This window comes from Cetorhinus maximus, chromosome 11, assembly GCF_964194155.1.
Source record: "Cetorhinus maximus chromosome 11, sCetMax3.hap1.1, whole genome shotgun sequence".
Taxonomy (NCBI): domain Eukaryota; kingdom Metazoa; phylum Chordata; class Chondrichthyes; order Lamniformes; family Cetorhinidae; genus Cetorhinus; species Cetorhinus maximus.
The window spans coordinates 87,870,392-87,889,678 of record NC_135889.1 but is presented as its reverse complement, the minus strand read 5'-3'; the positions used below and the strand labels follow the sequence as shown (position 1 = coordinate 87,889,678).

General features: G+C 43.4%; 1 protein-coding gene across 1 annotated transcript in view; it reads left to right on the top strand.

Annotated features, from left to right (window-relative positions):
- Positions 1-19,287, top strand: part of dpp10 (dipeptidyl peptidase like 10) — a 942,753-nt gene that overhangs the window by 206,600 nt on the left and 716,866 nt on the right. The window contains exon 3 of the mRNA XM_078552405.1: positions 4,203-4,298. Coding sequence (XP_078408531.1) covers positions 4,203-4,298 — 96 coding nt within the window. The remainder of the gene's footprint in view (positions 1-4,202; positions 4,299-19,287) is intronic.

Here is a 19,287-nt window from a genome sequence, read left to right as displayed (position 1 = left end):
ATTTTACCAACCCCGAAAAGGCATAATCAGGGTGGGAGGGGTGGATGGTAAAATTACAGGGGCCATGTTACCAGGCATTTTGCTGATGGCAGACCGACTCCACCTGCCAGGTGAGGAGGCTGCCAGCTCAATACAGATGGCCTCCCAGTGGCAGTGGGGGAAGTATTTATTTCATACAAACATACGAACAAGGAGCAGGAGTAGGTCATTCAGCCCCTTGAGTCTACGCCGCCATTTAATAAGATCATAACTGATCTGATAGTAACCTCAAATCTGCATCCTGCCTACCCCCGATATCACCCCCTTGCTTACCATGAATCTATCAACCTCTGCCTTAAAAATATTCAAAGACTTTGCTTCCACCGCCTTTTCAGGAAGAGAGTTCCAAAGACTCACAACCCCCTGAGAGAAAAAAAAATGCCTTATCTCCATTTTAAACAGGTGACCCCCTATTTTTAAACAGTGAGCCCTAATCCTAGATTCTCCCATAACAGGAAACATCCTGTCCACTTCTACCCTGTCAAGTCCCCTCAAGATCTTATATGTTTCAATCAAATTGCCTCTTACTCTTCTGAACTTCAGCAGATACAAGTCTAGCCTGTCCAACCTTTCCTCATAAGACAACCTGCCCATTCCAGGTATTAGTCTGGTAAACTTTCTCGGAACTGCTTTCAACATCCTTCCTTAAATAAGGTCCAATACTGTACACAGTACTCCAGATGTGGTCTCACTAGTGCTCTGTATAACTGAAGCATAACCTCCCTACTTTTCTATCCAACTCCTTGCACAATAAATTATAACATTCTATTAGCTTTCCTAATTGTTTGCTGTACCTGCCTTTTACGATTCATGTGCTATGACATCCAGATCCCTCTGCATCTTAGAGCTTCTAAAAGAGGGCGACGGGCAAGAAAGGAAGTCCCTGCCTCCCTAATGCCTTGATCAGAGGGGTTTCCCTCTCATCACTTGAATTTTATTAAAATTTAAATGCTTTTGGATCTACCTCGTGTAGGCCCCAGGGCCCCTGCGTGCCTCAGCAGTGGCCACCACACCTAGTGGCACTGCTAAGGCTACTCAGCTGCTAGCCTTCTGATTGGGCCGCCATCTCTAGGGAGCAGGACAGCAACCCGGCAGCAGCTTATTAATGAGCCGCTGCCGGTAAAATCAAGGTGGAAGTCCCACCAGCCAGCCAGCCGTCATTTCTACCAACACATATTTATGGCTGCTGTTGGGACCCCCAACTCAATTCACAAAATCCTGCCCTATCATTCTTGTGAATCTGCACTGTACTCTGTCCAAGGCCAACATATCATTCCTGAGGTGCATTGCTCAAGTCCAAGGGCAGCTCTAGATTGGGCCTGGCCAAGGCTCAATATAACTAAAATATAACTTCTCCCCTTTTTATTCCACCCCTTTGAAATAAAGGCCAACATGCCATGAGGCAGTTTCATTACTTTTTGCACCTGCCTACCAGCTTTTAATGATTTGTGTACTTAAACCCCTAAATCTATTTGCTTCTCTGCAATTCTTGAGGTTTATTTTTAACCATTTAAAGAATATTCTGGTTTATTTTGGCAGCACCTGAACCTCATGACCTCTAAAACCAAGAGCAGTAATGTCTCCACATCAAATATCATCCTGACTTGGACATAAACTCCCATGTTTTTTCATAATCTCTGCATTAAAATCTTGGGTATCCTTACTGAACACCATCATGGGAACACCATCACTACAAGAAGTGAAGAAAAGTTCAAGGCACAAGTCAGGAGTGTGATGGAATACTCTCCACTTGCCTGGATGAGTGGATCTCCAACAACACTCAGGAAGCTTGACACCATCCAGGACAAAGTAGCCCACTTGATTGGCACCCTATCCACAAACATTCACTGCCTCCACTGATGTACAATGGCATCAGTGTGTACCATCTACAAGATGCACTGCAGTAACTCACCAAGGCTCCTTAGACAGCACCTTTCAAACCCACGACCACTATCATCTCGAAGGACATGGGCAGCAGACACATGGGGGCACCACTACCTGGAAGTTCCCCTCCAAGTCACTCACCATCCTAACTTGGAAATATATCGCCGTTCCTTCACTGTCACTCCCTCCCTAACAGCACTGTGGGTGTACTACACCACATGGACTGCAGCGGTTCAAGAAGGCAGCTCACCACCACCTTCTCAAGGGCAATTAAGGATGGGCAATAAATGCTGGCCTAGCCAGCGAAGCCCACATCCCGTGAATACATTTTTAAAAATGTCTTTGGTTCGAAGTGAATGACATTATACTTGAATGCTATTTGACATAGTTTTACCCACTCATTTAATCAGTTTTATGCCCCTTTGCAAACTCTTCCACCTATCTGCATACTACTTATTATCTCTCCTAACTTAGTAACTTCTAGCTCATGCTAGCTCACTTTGGCACCTATAGGTCTTGAGTATCTGGATGGTCTGTACCTATCATTGACCAAATAACTGTTCAGTTGTTGGAGTCTTCCTTAAATGCATCTGGTGGGGCTGTTCAGAGTGGCCCCCTTGTACTTATGCTAAGACCTTTCTCTTTTTAACTGCTCTCCTTCTCTGATTGTTGTCAACACGTTTATTCCCTTCCAGCTGCCCTCAGGCTCACAGGGGTGTGTTCCTCTCTGGACTCTGCTAGGCTGCTCTCATTATTAACTTTGGTTTCTCTACACATCTACACATTCTTCTTGAACTTCGCTTCACTTCTTGAAGTGAAGGTGTTCCCATGACAGTCTTAGGTAAGGATACCCAGGATTTTGGCACAGAGATTATGAAAGAATGGCAGCTTATGTCCAAGTCAGGATGGTGTTTGATGTGGAGACATTACTGCTCTTATCCTTCTTGGTTTTAGAGGTCATGAAGTTCAGGTGCCGTCGTAGTAATTCTGCCAGTTTCCCATACTATTGCTTATTCCTCTCTCCCCAAAACTCCACATTTTTAAACCAGAAATTAATCTTCCTGTTGTTATTACCTGATATTAGAACCTAGAAATGGAGATACAAATTAAAATCAGAAAAATTGGAAATATACAGTAAGCCCATCAGCATCGCTGAAGGGAAAAGACAGGTTAATATTTCCAAAATGCACCATTAGTTTGAACTGGAAACTGAGAGATAAATAACCATTTAATGGAATGGACCAAAACTGTAAAGAAGTTAAAATTGGTGGATAATGATTATCTCTGTAAGATAATAAAAAGGCATTAAAGAACACAAAGGACATGAGAATAATTAAGTGAAGCCATTGAAAAACGTGCGAAATACACTGAAAATTAAAAAAAAAACTGCAAATGCAGGAAATCTGAAATAAAAGCAGAAATAGTTGAAAGTAAAAAAAAAAGATAGACCAGCAAGTCAGCACTGCCTACACACCTTCCCTTCCCTGCAGATGCCACCTCCCCTCTATCTCAATCATCTCCAGCATCCTGCACTAAAAAAATGAAAGCAGTTGTTCATTTATAACTTTATAAATAAATGTTTATAATAAATGTTTATAACAAATGTTAAAGGTCAGACCCTGTTCCTCAAATTTATCTGAGTTGGACCAGTATAGGAGGCAAAAGTTGAAAAAGTTAGAGTAGGAATGTGAGTGATAGTTTAAATGATCATACATAGAGAGGTTTAAATCTTTGGCCAAACAGGTTCCATGAAGTGTTACCAAATTTATTTCCAGTCTCCCCAGCATAGAGGAGAATGTACTATGAGAAATAAATAGAGCATAGTAGATTTGAGGAAGTACATGAAAATTGCAGTCTTAAGCAGGAGTGTTTTCTCTGTGGGAACACAACAGAGCAACCTTCCAACGATTGAAAGTCAAATCTATTAACTAATTACACATCTCACTCCAGTGTATCTAGCTTCCTTGTAATTAATGTTTATACACTGGGAATAATGGAAGAATTTGTCTTTAAGAATATCATGCCACTATCACAATTTACGTCCTTTGGAATAATTTGAGGAAATTTGCAGGTAAAATGTAATACATATTTACTATTCAGTCTTCCATTTTAATTTCACATAAATATTGTAGATAATGTAGAATATTATTCCAGGTAAAAATCATGAAGCTACAAAAGAGAAACCTCATAATGACATATCTTGTTTTCTTGGTCAGTTCTATGATATATATATACTATAGAAATTTAACCTGCTGCTCATGGTATTTGTTTTACTTCAGAAGATACTTCAAAAGCAGCAGATGCTCGACTATCTCTGGATGACCTGTTCAGAATAGAGTTCACTATACATGACCCAGAAGTAAAGTGGATCAAAGGTAAAGTGATAACTCATAAATTTTAACTCTAACAACTAAAAACCAATGCTATGAATTGCATAAAGATGGCAATGTTTATGCAATAAAAGTCCATTAGCTTTCATGACATTTATTTAAGAGTAGGTTTGGTTTACAACAGAACAAAGTTCTATCCTGATATCTAACTTTGTACATACAAACAGCTATTTGAAAGAAGAATGTTGAAGTATTTTTATGCCCAAGTTATGTTGTTGCAGAACAGGGAAAGAATTTATTATCAAATTTGATTTTTGTGCACCCATTTGCAATTATTACCTTTATTTTAGCATTTCTTCTCTTGCCTCTGAATCAAAAGGTGTGAGTTCAAGTCCCACTTCAGAGATTTCAGCACATAATCTAGCTGACACATTTAGCTTGGTATTGAGAGAATGCTGCACAGTGCCATCTTTCAGGTAAGATGTCACACGAGAGCCTCTCAAGTGGGCATATAAGATGCTATAATACTATTCATAGAAGAGCAGGAGATTTCCTATGGTGTCCTAGCTAACATTCATCCCTCAACAAATATCACTAAAATTGTTATCTGGTCATACGTTTGCGGAACCTTGTGTGCAAATTGAATCCCATGTTCCCTACATTACCATGTGATAACATTTCAAAGGTACTGCAGTGACTGTGAGCTTTAGAATGTCCTGAAGTTGCAAAGGTTGCCACATAATGCAAGTTATTTTTCTAATTTGATACATAAAACCCAAATCTGGCACATGGAAAACCCCCATTATATATCCACACACTTTAATATGTAAGGACATTGGAGTCTGAAAGAGTAGCAGCATATCTGCTGTTTAAATTTTCAAAAGACACAAACATAAAATGATTGGCAGCCTTAACCTGAAGATTCTCTTTGATATAATTAGAAGGTCAATGTTCAATGCATGTAAGTTTTAGCATGTATTGTGATTGTCATTTTTCCAGTGTGCAATGATGGCTCTCCTTGTAGCTAGCAATCCCATTTGATCAAGTGCACTTGACTGCTTTAGTTTTACAAGCTTCTCCAAATTTTAAACCTGAAGATAAATGACAATTTAATGCAAACCATCTGTAATAGTCTATTGATTGCTTCCCATCCAAAACATTTCAGCTTAATGGTTGCAAACTCGGCCTCTGCAATAAGCTCATTGAATATTGCAAGCCCATTTTGGGCTCATCATCACGCATCAATGAATAAAAAGATTTCTGTGAATTTGACAACATTGTGACTGGAGCTACTTCCTCTATGTCTTATTGCTGCAGTAACGTTATCAGCTTCAGATCCAGACAATATCAATTCGCTCATGAGCTGTTCTACTGCACTAATGCCAAACAATTTTTACTTTCTACTTGCTATATAATACCAACTTTGTGAATAGTTTAAGCTTTTTAATAAAGTTGATATCAAGACTTTGATCTTTGTATTTATTAAGCTTGCACAATTAATGGTGGAAGTAATAGTTTTCAACGTGAAACTGTCCCATGAATTTATGTTTAGCCTTGTCTAGGGTATTAGAGGACTCATGGCAAGGCAACTAGTATCAAATGGCAACTTACTTGGGTCAATGAATAGTAAAGTGACTTTTGTATCTGTAATAATCCCCATCAAAACTAAAAATAACTTTTTTTTACTCTCTTTTATTCCACTTCAAAATGTCCGTCCACTTTTCTTTTGAATTATACAATAACCTCTGCACTTCTTGCATAAAAATGGATTGGATCTAATGTAAATTTGGCAGTTATATGAGAGGATATAGGTTTGGCCACAGATTATACAACAGCCCAATTTTTCTCTTCATCAACTTCAGTGAAATGGAATATTGGATGAGATGTATAATGGTTGGCCGATCTGATATTCCCCATTTTACAGCATTGCTGAAAGTTAAAATTACCCATGTATTGAGAACAGATACAGGCAGTCACTTACTAGTAGCAACTGATACCTGCCTTTGGAATATTGACATGTGGAATTATTTGGGAGAAAAACAGAAAGGATTTAAAAGCAAAAAGTCAGGGAAAATTTTGCTTGTCTTAATCAGGATTTCCAGTTATATTGATGTACAGTTCCAGCTTTTCAGATATTCTTGCACATTTTCAGTTTTCTCTTTTAATCTTTGTAACGACTTAAATATTAATCAATTGTGAAACCGTATATATACACATTATCAACTTGCATCAAAATGTGGAAATTTTCCCATATCTGAATTTTGGCCCAAATCAGGTTGAAGTTTTCATTAATCATCTTATTTAATCGTTTTGTTTGTGTACATTTTGTAGTGTCCCCATGATTATTGATAAATGTGGAAATCTATGAATGTCATTGAGCTATTGAAGCATGGCTCTCCTCAAGCAGGAAAGATTTTGTGAACATTGGTGCTATTCAAAGTCATTCACCTTGGAATGTGCATGAATCACACGTACTGGAAAAGATATTGAGAATTATGGCCATTTTCCAAGAAGAACCAGCCTATTCACCTTTTGGAATATAATGAACAAGGTTGTCCTTCACTGTGATTCATTTTGGAATTTCATCTGGAGGAAACAGTTGGGTAGATTTTCAACTTGTCATCTAGGTATCAAATTGGCATTGCAAGTTGGACCTTTATAGATGGGCATTAAAATCGGGTGACCTTTATAATGGGTGGTCAATCCAGAGTGTTAGTTTTATGCCTGGGCTGCAAGTTGAAAATCTACCTCATTGTCATTTAAAAGCTTTGAATTTTACAATTGAGCACATCAAAAGATTCTTTATAGTCCATCATCTGAATAATAGAAATATTTTCTTCTCTAGCTTCATAATACTTACTTATCAATCAAATCAACATATGCACTGTAAATTACCTCTCTATGCAAACATATTTGGCCAGATTTTATTAGCAAAATAATGATGAGTTTAATGCTCACATCATTATAACTGTGCACTGACAGCTGTTAGAGCAGTAACAATATTTAAAGCAGTAACTATCATAGGAAAAACCAGCCATGGATGCAAAATTAGCAGACACATTTGTGCTATGGGAAGGGCTAAACCAGACCCAAGAGTGGGAGTCTTGGTGATGACAATTTTTAGTTTATAGAAGAACTACAAGATTGAATAAATAACCAGAAGAAGTACAAGTTGATGGGTTTTTATTTGTCTTTGGTTCATTTGCTGATGAAGTACTCGACAGCCAACGTACAGATCAATACTTGACAACATTTGGTGAGATATTAAAAGGCTTTGACAGATATCCTAAACTCCAAGTTGTGGAGAGTACAGATCATAGGAGAAGGTCTAGCACACCCCCAATAAAGCACCAAAGGCAACAAGAGACCCCAGAGCGAGGGCAACAAAAGACTCCAGAGCAAGGGAAACAGATAGTGTAGAGTGAGCAGATGGCTGTGAATTTAAAAAAAACTATCTGAGGTAACTCAAAAGAAGCAAAACATGAAAAAAGTCAATGAAGCTGTTCTACAACAAAATGTTCACATTAGAGCTGAACTGGAAGATTTGAAGCACAAGATTCAAGCTGAGTATATACCATTGAAGATGTGCGATAAACCAAAGTCTTCAATAAACCAAGCTGTTTGAGATCTGAACAAACACATTTCAGAGATGACACAAGGGTATCAGGAGGAAATAACAACCCTCAAACCCTGAATATTACTTCAGAAAAGGCTGCATTGAAACCATCAGTAGCAATGAAACAATGAACTGAGTTGGCAAGAGGGCAACGAGAAAATAAACAGTTGAAAAAATAGTTGATTGTTCTTCATGATCAAATGCCAAAGGAATGCGTAACCATTCAGCAACAAGAAGAAATGGAGACTGTCTTAAACAGCAGAATGGAAGCACAGCAGAAGAAAATCAAGGAGGCTATGTGTGGAATTTTCCAAAAATTGTACTAAGTGCGGTGGTGGGTGGGTAAAATGGAGCCCTACCCGCCGATGGAAATGGTGGGTTTTCATGCCGTATTGTCCCTAGCACACCTCATTATTTATTCACTCCTGCAAAACACGCCATTTCCATGGTGAGTAGGCTCTCATTTGCCCGCTTGCCATCACCCTGCCATTGCGTCACGCCGACCGCCATCTTTATAAGACAGCCGCCAGCAAAGCACTCATCACCACCAGCTCAGCACTGATGCCCGGGAAACATGGCCAGCAAAGGAAAAATGACTGCAGCCCCCCGCTTCAACGACAGGTCCCTCGAGTGACTGCTGGATGCCATGGAGACCCACCAGGATGTGCTCTACCCCCGCTCTGGCTGCAGGATGGGCAGCAAAATCACCAATCCGGCTTGGGAGGCGGTGGCAGCTGTGGTCAGCGTAAATGCCCTGCAGAGTAGGACAGCCACCCAGTGCCGCAAAAGGATGATCTCCTGCGTTCTGCCAGGGTAAGCCACTCCTTTCATCACCATTCACTCTTTCACACACACCGTCATTGACCTCATCCCATCCATGGGACCACTCACCGCCCACATAGGCCAGGCATACTTATCATCTGGCCCAGCAGGTGTCCTGATACACTCTCCCCATCTCTATCCATGCAGGACAAACTGGCACACAACAGGAGTGAAAGATCGCAGACAGGTGGAGGGATGCCGGAGATCAAAATTCTTACAGAATTCGAAAACAGAGCCATCCAGCTGGCTGGCGATGACCGGGACCGGTCCTGTGCTGACGGGGAGGTTGGCGCTGCTCTACCAAGTGAGGATCCAGCAATGCAACATCCATCAGATAACCATGCTGTGAGTGATTTTTTCTCTTTCACAGGCCACTGCTATTCATTAATTATCTCTCCTTGCTTTCGTAGGCACATCTGCCAGACAGCCGACGGAGTCCATGATCCAGAGCCACCAATCAAGCTCCAAAGAAACCTCTGAAGAGGAATCTGAAGGCACCCTCCCTGAAGTCCCATCACAGTGCTCGCCAACACCCTCCACCAGCACAGAGACACACACCTCAGTGGGACCTAGCTTTAGAGTAGCCTTGGGATCACAATCTGGTGAGCACATTGTACTTTCTGATCCACAGCAAGCGGGGGCAGGGACTTCCCAGGTCCCTAGCACTCGGAGGACTGCTGGAGGGAGAACATTGCTGAGTCCGAGTCAGATGATGAGCCTCTGGACTCGGTCATGTCACAGTTGCTGGAGCTGTAAAGGCAAGCTCGGGAACATCAGGAAGGGATTTCCGCTGCACTCCTCAGATTGTAAGGCACGATGGAGGACCCCGTCCGACTTCAGGCTAAGGCGATAGTGCCAGCATTGCAACACACCAAGGTCAACACTGGCAGGATAGGGGCCACCATGGAGACCTTGGTTCAGGATGTCACTCCTGCACTGCTGCGCAGGCTTAACTCCATCGCTGATGCTTTAGTTGGTCTCCAACAGTGTGAACATGAGAGGGGTGCTGAGCAGCTCAATCTCACTTCAGCTACCCCTTCCGCTCATGGAGTCAGCCAGGGGCCTTCAGGTACCCATAGGGAGGGGGATCAACAGGTGCGCACTCCGGGGCCATCCATACAGATGTCTCTGGGAGTGACCGGCTCATCCGAATCCCCTCTTCCTGTGACCTCCACAGCTCCAGCTTCACAGACAGAGGAGGCTGTCACTGCCACAAAGCAGGACCCCAAAAGCAGGCCAAGGCCCTCCAAGTCTCGGACCTCCAGAGGATGCCCGCCAAAGTCATCACAGACAGGACGTCACAGTCAGCAGGCTGCCTTCACCTCTGCTGTGGATGTCCGGGGGGCACCAAGACGTAGTGGCAGCGTTAGGAAAGTTAGGTAAAAGTAGTTGCACGGGTAGTGGGCATGGATGTTGATCACTTGTACATACTGTTCACTATTGTCAATAAATTCCTAAGAATGTCACCCTACCTGTGGCTCATTGTTCTGATGAGCAGTGTTCTTGTAACTCAGATGTGAAACCTTTCTGCACAAGATAAAAGGCAGGTATATCAGTCTAGGGCCGCTTCCCTGTGCTCTCTGCAGCCTTCAGACTACAGTGATAATCCAGCCTCACACTCCCTAGAAACATTACTGATGCCTGCACCTCAGCGGTGCAGCTTCAGTAGGGCTGAGGTGCTGAAGGCGGATACAGCATCAGATACGTCTAAAGTTTTATGGCTGCATCTCTGAGATGGCCCTGATCATGGATCCCAAGCGAGCTGCCCTTGGCCAGGCAGGAGTCAGACATTCTCAGAGGCTATGTGACGATGTAAGGTGTGTCCTCAGTGCGTGTTGTCATCATCCCCTGCAATCGAGTGACTATTAAGGCCTCCACTGCATCTCCATGACGAGAGCATTCTCACAGAAGGTATTGGCGCTGCCACAATCCAAACTGGAGCCAAACGTTCACAACTGCGATGTGAGTATCTATGGGGACACCTCACTGCATGTCGTCATCATCCACCACAAATCTGGCAGCTATGAGGGCCTCCCGAGTGCGCCTGCCTCATCCAGCCAGTGCGAGAACCTCATCCCCGTCATCGTCACCACCGGGGACCCCCTTATCCTCATCCCCATCGGCATCCTCCTCATCCGAGGAGACGTGCATCTCCTCCATTTTCTCCTCAGCCAGCTCCTCGCCCCGTTGCAGCGCCAGGTTGTAAAGGGTGCAGCAGACGACGACGATTGCAGGGCTCCACCGGACCTGTCCAGGCACCGGAACTGCATCTTCAGCATCCTGATGGTCTGCTCAACCAAGTGGCGAGCTGCTGCATGAGCCTCATTATAGCGTCGCTCTGCTGCAGTCTGAGGCCACCGCACGGGTGTCATTAGCCACGGCCTCTGCAGATAGCCCTTGTCCACAAGGAGCCAACCTTGCAGCCTTTATGGACCCTGGAAGACTGCAGGGATCTGCGAGCAACTCAGGATGTAGGCATCGTGCACACTCCCTGGAAACTGTGCGCACAGGATGTGTTTCTGGAGGCCGCCTACCAACTGCACGTTCAGTGAGTGGAAGCCCTTGCGGTTGATGAAGTTCACTGAGTGTAGCGATGGAGACCTGAGCACCACATGAGTGCAGTCAATCGTGCCCTGCACCTGTGGGAATCCCGAGACCTGGGCGAATCCAATGGCCCTTGCATCCTGGCTGTTCCGATCCTGGACAAAATGCACAAAATTGTGTGCCATGGAGAATATGGCATCCATGACCTCATGGATGCATTTGTGGGTGGCAGATTGTGAAATCCCACAGAGGGCACCTGTGGAGCCCTGAAATGGGCCACTGGCATAGAAATTGAGTATCGCAGCCACTGTCACAGCCACTGGCAGTGGATGCCCTCCATGTTCCCTTGGTGCCAAGTCCTGCAGTAAGTGGCAGATGTGAGACATCAGGTCCCTAAACATGCGCAGTCGTTGGCAACACTGGTTCTCAGTCAACTGCAGGAATGGCAGGCGACATCTATAGACCCTGGGTGTCACTAGGTGCCGAGCAGCCACGGCTCACTGTCGCTCCTGGGCAGCGTGTGCAGAAGCCCCTGATGCACCTTCTTCATGAGGTTGCTGCTCCTGCCTTTGCACAGCCAGGAGCCCCTGTCGCTCTCTCCTCAATCTTTTACGGTCCCTGTAGGCCATCAGGCATACAGCTAGGTCACCAGGATCCATCATGATCCTGACATGGTCCTCCTGCAGCATGAAAGAGAGAGAGAGAGAGACGTGGTTATCATGGCTGTACTTAGCACCTTTCCTGGCCCTGTGTGATCGCCCCTTAATGCTTTGCAGAGAGTGCTGGTCACCCCTCGGATGGCCAGAGATGAGTGTGCTGCATGGCTGCCCTGTCAACCTGCGACATGGGGGGCACTGGTCCAAACCAGGATGCTGAGATTGCAAGGGGCTGTGAGCACTTCCAGCAGTGACTGCTACATGGCCAGCATTGGTGAGGAGATTGTACAACGTGTGCATTCCAACCCTCCGTGATCCACTAAAGTGCTGTTGGACTCGAAGTCTGTGTTGGGGGCGGGGTGGGGGAGGGTAAGGTATGGAGCGCTTGGTGGCCATTTGGTGCCTCCACGTTGCTTGCATGGGTGGACAGGCTAGGAGCCTGACCCCGATCATATCACTGTGTCTGCGCCTGATTTGTCTCAATTGCTAAGGCTCGGTCAGTTTATGCAGGTGTCCCTAATGTGTGGCTAAGTCCGTTGCTTACCCTGCTCCCCACCTTGATTGCCTGTGCGTGGGATGCAGCGCCAGGGCAGCACTAGACCCCTCCGCCCCCTAGCCGACAACAGTTGCCTCCAAGGCTGGCCAGCTCTTGCCCCCAGACACCCCAACCAGTTCAGCAGTTGCCTCCGAGGCTGTCCAGCACTTGCCCCTGGGCACTGCCCCCCCCTCCCCCCCCCCAGCAGTCGCTTCCAGGGCCAGGCATCAGTTGCCCCTGCTCCACAGTGTCCCTGAGGCTTGTAAACAACAGGTGAGCTGTGGAGAACGCTGGTGCTCACTCACCTCAGTTCCCCCAAAATGAAGGTCACCAAGTGCACATCGCCTGCGTGCTGTTGTGAAGCAAGTTGGCGTGTTTTCCCGCCAACGTGGACAGACGACATGGCGGGGTTCCAAGAGCCTGGCGGGATGGATTTTTAATTATATGCTGACGTATTACAATTAGCTTTCCGCTGACCGCTGGCAGGAAATGCGGCCCACCGTCGGCGGGTTGAGTGTACGATTGCGACCTGCCTTCATGCCATCGTGAAGCAGGCCACATCATATTTTCTACGCATGCCATCTATCATACCCATGCCAGCGGGGTCGGAAAATTCCAGCCCATGCTGAATTATAGGAAAGCTAAAGATGAAGCAAGCGAGCTTCGCAAAGAAAAGGAAAGCTGTTGAAAGACCATCACATGCTACAAGAATCCCTTAGGTCAATGTTTATTCCCCTGGAAACTTGCGAAGAGAAGGAAACGTCACTTTGAACAAAATGAAGAACCAGTTGGCAGATAAGACTCAGCAATGTTCTATATTCCAGACAGAAGCCAAAAGCTACAAGAAACAGACTGAAGAACTGAAGAACCAGTTGAATGGAAAAGAGGAGGCCTTGAAAGGAAAAGCTGTTGAGCAGATAATGAAGCCACAAATTGCACAATTACAGAACTGGCACAAATTAAGACTTGGCTGGAGACAGACCTGACCATCATTTTGAATGCAAAATGAAAGACCAGGACAAAGTTCTGCTACAGACAAAAAAAGAAAAGACAGAAATGTGATCGGAAAATGTGAATCCAACACTGAAGCGCAAGGAACTAGAAGAAGAAATTGTACTGTATATCTCAGACCTGCTGAGAAGCACTGAGCTGAATGAAAGGATTAATAAGTTTGCAAAATGATACGAAAATAGAACAGCAAACAAATGTTTGGCTGAAATTGTGAAATCAGTGGATTTGACGGCTCCATTTGCGAAATATCTATGTCCAGCAAGAACATGGTGGACACCACGGAAATAGAAAATTCCAGTCCACTCTAGAAATGAGCGGAGCACGCATTCACTTCGGAAGGAACAGGACAAAACCACAGGGCTCGCGAAAAGCAGATGAGTTGTTAATAAAGAGAAACACAACAATTTTTATTACAATAATTTTAATTATTACAACAATAATTATTAATGCCCACTTAAGGGCCTAAGCCTGCCGCTGCCGGCATTTGATGTCCCTCCCTATCTGCCTTCTGGGCCCATGGGAGGACCCTAAAAGTGTAACCACCTCCCAGGTTACCGCACCAATGGTCTCCTCAACCTTGGCCCCACACTTCCCGCCAACACCAAAAACACCTACAAAGATCTGATCCATCGCAGCTCACGTCCTCATCGCCATAGCGCATACCGGCAGTGGCCACTGCTGTCCCTATGGAACCACCGGCATGTCAAGGCCTGACCATGATTTGCCACCAGCTCTTTGAGACAGGGCTTTCTGTCCCTGAGGGGTGGAAATCTCAACTTCAGCCTATTAACAGTAGGGCAGCCGTTCTTCCCTGGATGGGCTCACCACTAACCTTTTAGCCATGGGCACGGTGACTACGATGTCTTGTAAAATCCAGCCTCATGTGTATATATTCAAACATATGAACAAGGAGCAGGACTAGGCTATTCAGCCCCTCAAGCCTGCTCCGCCGTTTAATAAGATCATGGCTGATCTGATAGTAACCTCAAATCTGCATCCCGTCTACTCCTGATAACCTATCACCCCCTTACGTATCAAGAATTTATCCACCTCTGCCTTAAAAATATTCAAAGACTCTGCTTCCTTTGCCTTTTCAGGAAGAAAGCTCCAAAGACTCATGACCCTCTGAGAGAAAAAAATTCACCTCATCTCCGTTTTAAATAAGTGGCCCATTATTTTTAAACAGTTTCGCCGAGGTCCAGATTCTCCCACAAGAGTTAACATCCTCTCCACATCCAATCTATCAAGTCCCCTCAGGATCTTATATGTTTCAATCAATCGCCTCTTACCCATCTAAGCTCCAGTGGATATAAGCATAGCCCGTCCAACTTCTCCTCTTAAGACAACCTGCCCATTCCAGGTATTAGTCTGGTAAACCTTCTCCGAACTGCTTCCAATGCATTTACATCCTTCCTTAAATTAGGTGACCAATACTGTACACAGTACTCCAGCTGTGGTCTCACTAGTGCACTGTATAACTGAAGCATAACTTCCCTACTTTTCTATTCAATTCCCCTTGCAATAAATTATAACATTCTATTAGCTTTCCTAATGACTTGCTATACCTGCAAACTAGCGTTTTGTGATTCATGCACTAGACACCCAGATCCACCTGCATCTCAGAGCTCTGTAATCTCTCACCATTTAGATAATATGCTTTTCTTTTATTCTTCCTGCCAAAATGGACAATTTCAATTTTCCCACATTATGCTCCATTTGCCAGATCCTTGCCCACTCACTTATCCTATGTATATATTTTTGTAGCCTCCTTATGTCCTCTTCACAACTTACTTTCCTACCTATCTTTGTGTCATCAGAAAAATGGGCAACCATCCCATCCATCCATTCATCCAAGTCACTTATATAATTTGTAAACAGTTTAGGTCTGAGCACTGATCCCTGTGACACCACTTGTTACATCTTACCAGCCTGAAAAAAACCCATTTATGCCTCCTCTCTGCTTCCTGTTAGCCATGCCAACATTTTAACACCATACCATGAGCTTTTATTTTCTGCAAGAACCTTTGATGTGGCACTTTATCAAACACCTTCTGGAAATCTAAGTACTGTGCATCCACCGGTTCTCCTTTATCCACAGCACACGTTACTTCCTCAAAGAACTCCAATAAGTCGGTTAAACATGATTTCCCTTTCACAAAACTATGTTGACTCTGCTTGATTACCATAAACTTATCCAAGTGCCCTGCTATTGCTTCTTTCATAATAGCTTCTAACATTTTCCCTATAACAAATGTTAAGTTAACTGGCCTATAGTTTCCCACTTTCTGTCTCCCTTTTTTGAATAACGGAGTTACATTTGCTATCTTCCAATCTAATGGGACCTTCCTCAAATCTGGGGAGTTTTGGAAAATTAAAATCTATGCATCAACTATCTCAATAGCCACTTCTTTTAAAACATAGGATGAAGTCCATCAGGATCTAGGCACTTGTCAGCCTGCAGCTCCAACAGTTTACTCAGTACCATTTCTCTGGTGATTGTAATTTTCCCAAGTTTCCCCCCTTCCATTTACTGATTTATATCTGCTTCTGGGATGTTACTTGTATCCTCTATAGTAAATATTGATGCAAAATACCTGTTCAATTCATCTGCCATCTTCTTGTTTTCCATTATAGACTCTTTTCTATAGAACCAATGCTCACTTTGTTAACTTGTTTCTTTTTAAAATATTTACAGAAACTCTTACTATCTAAGTTTATATTTCTAGCCAGCTTTCTCTTGTACGCTTTAACCTAACTTGCCAATTCACTTTAGTCAGCTCTGCTTTCATGCCCTCATAATAGCCCTTATTGAAGTTTAAAAACATAGTCTCGGATCCACTCCTCTCTCCCTCAAACTGAATGTAAAATTAAATCATATTATGGTCGCTGCTACCTAGGAACACCTTCACTATGAAGTCATCAATTAATCCCATCTCATTGCACAATACTAGGTCTAGTATAGCCTGCTCTCTGGTTGGCTCCAAAACATGCTGTTTCAAGAAACTATCCCAGAAACATTCTATGAACTCCTCCTCCAGGCTACTTTTGCCCATCTGAATTTTCCAGTCTATATGCAGATTAAAATCTCCCATGATTATCGCCGTGGCTTTCTGACAAGCTCCCATTTTTTTCTTCCTTTATACTCCCTCCTACCATGTGGTTATTATTAGGGAGTCTGTACACAATTTTCACAAGTGACTTCTTGCCTTCACCATTTCTCATCTCTACCCAACCCATTTCCACATCCTGGTTTCCTGAACTTAGGTCATCCCTCTTTATTGTGCTAATACCATCATTAACTAGTTGAGCCACCATTCCACCTTTTCCTCACTTCCGGTCCTTCCTAAACACCCTACACCCTTTAATATTCAGGTCCCAATCCATGTACATATTGTTTATGGTGCATTTTGAGTTTTTTTTTGCTAAGCTGTTTATTTTTCATGAATTTTTAATGGCTTAGGCAAAGGAAGTGCTGGGAAATTTTGCAAGACTGGAGGAGGGGATTGCCCCCTCCCTGCAGCATGTTTTACTGCCCATCCAATAGGCACAAATTCTGCAAAATGAAGTGTGCATGTGAAAGCATAGTCTACAAATATCCATTTAAAACTGAAATTGAAAGGTAATAGCTTGTTCGTGATGAAATGTAAAACCTGTTGTTAAAACCTAATAGAATTCATTAAAAGTAATGTCGCACAATTTAAAATATATGGAATAGACAAAATCAAAGTTAATTTAAAAGGCTTGTCAACACAGTTCAATCTCTAATTTGGTGTTCAAAACATTTCCAATTAAACAAAACAATGTAATAATAAAAAACATTTTTAGAGCTGAAGGAACAGTTAGTACTCGGAGGATGAGGAACCTCATAAAATGAGATTAAAAAGAGCAGCTCAGTTTCATGTAAGCCATTGTCACACAGATTCTTAATCACAATAGATACTGTAAGAAGTCAGTATTGTTCTAGGTATAGAATAAAACTAAAAGGATTTCTTATCAAAACATTCCTATATTTGATATAGTGAACATTAGAATAATTTGCCTGGGTCCATCTATTGTTTAATTACACGTCCCATTATTATCATCTTTTGTGTTGCACTATTATCCCATTAATCAATTCAAATCTCTCTGCTGGTTGGAGGCATGCCTAGCACAAAGGAAGATGGCTATGGTTGTTGGAGGTCAATCATCTCAGTAACAGGACATCACTGCAGGAGTTCCTCAGGGTAGTGTTCTAGGCCCAACCATCTTCAGCTGCTTCATCAATGACCTTCTTCCATCATAAGGTCAGACGTGGGGATATTCACTGATGATTGCACAATGTTCAGCACCATTCATGACTCCTCAGATACTGAAACAGTCCATGTCCAAATGCAGCAAGACCTGGACAATATCCAGGTTTGGGCTGATGATTGGCAAGTAACATTCGGGCCACACAAGTGTCAGGCAATAACCATTTCCAACGAGAGAAATCTAACCATTACCCTTTGACGTTCAATGGCATTACCATTGCTGAATCCCCCACTATCAACATCCTGGAGGTTACCATTGACCAGAAACTGAACTGGACTAGTCATATAAATACAGTGGCTACAAGAACAGAGGCTAGGAATCTTGCTGCAAGTAACTCACCTTCTGACTCCCCAAAGCCTGTTCACAATCTACAAGGCACAATTCAGGAATGTGATGGAATACTCTCCCCTTGCCTGGATGAGTGCAGCTCCAGCAACACTCAAGGAGATTGACACAATCCAGGACAAAACGGCCCACTTGATTGGCACCCCATCTACAAATATTCACTCCCTCCACCAGTAGCAGCTTACAGTAGCAGCAGTGTGTACCATTTACTCACCAAGGCTCCTTAGACAGCACTTCCCAAATCCATGACTACTACCTCTCAAAGGACAAGGGGAGCACATACATGGGAAAATCACCACCTGGAAGTTCCACTCCAAGCCACTCACCACCCTGACTTGGAAAGATATTGCCATTCTTCACTGTTGCTGGGTCAAAATCCTGGAACTTCCTCCCTAACAGCATTGTGGGTGTACCTACACCACACGGACTGCAGCAGTTCAAGAAGGCAGCTCACCACCACCTTCTCAAGGGCAATTAGGGATGGGCAATAAATGCTGGCCTAGCCAGTGAAGCCCACATCCTGTGAATGATAAAAAATACAAAAGTTAACTCTCCTACCCTCCATCCTATTACAGGCCTTGCCTTTGGTTCTTTTATCCCTCACCCACTCTTTCCCTATCTCTTGCACTTGCATCAAACCTGTTACATCCCTCACTGCTTCCACTTCTGATAAAAGATCAGGGGTCTGAAATATTAATGTTTATCTTTTCAGCGATGCGGCCAGACCTGCAGAGCACTCCACGGTTTTCTGTTTTTGCTTTAGATTTTCAGCATTTGTACTATTTTGCTTTTATATAATCTTTGTCTGGTTAATGTTCCTAACTAGAATATATCAGTTTATTGGTTTCTTTAATATATAGTAATTGCACTTTTAAAAAAAATCTTTTTGGAACTGTGATTTCATAGTTGCAGGCTTGATATACTGACCACAGTTTGGATCGTGGTTTTCTAAAGTTCATGTAAAATCTTTTAGATAACTAAAATCATTTGGGAGTACTGTACCTTTAAATATTTTGCATTATTACCAAATACATATCAAATGCCATCAAAATAATTGCTGACTGAGCTGATGTAAGCAAACCAAAGGGAAGCATCTTGTGAGGTCAGTGATTAAATGTGTGAATGCTGTGCAAAGCAGAGCATGGGGATCACCACCCTATCATAATGTTGATACTAGCATCTTATGACAGCTGAAGATTGCTTCAATAATTTTAC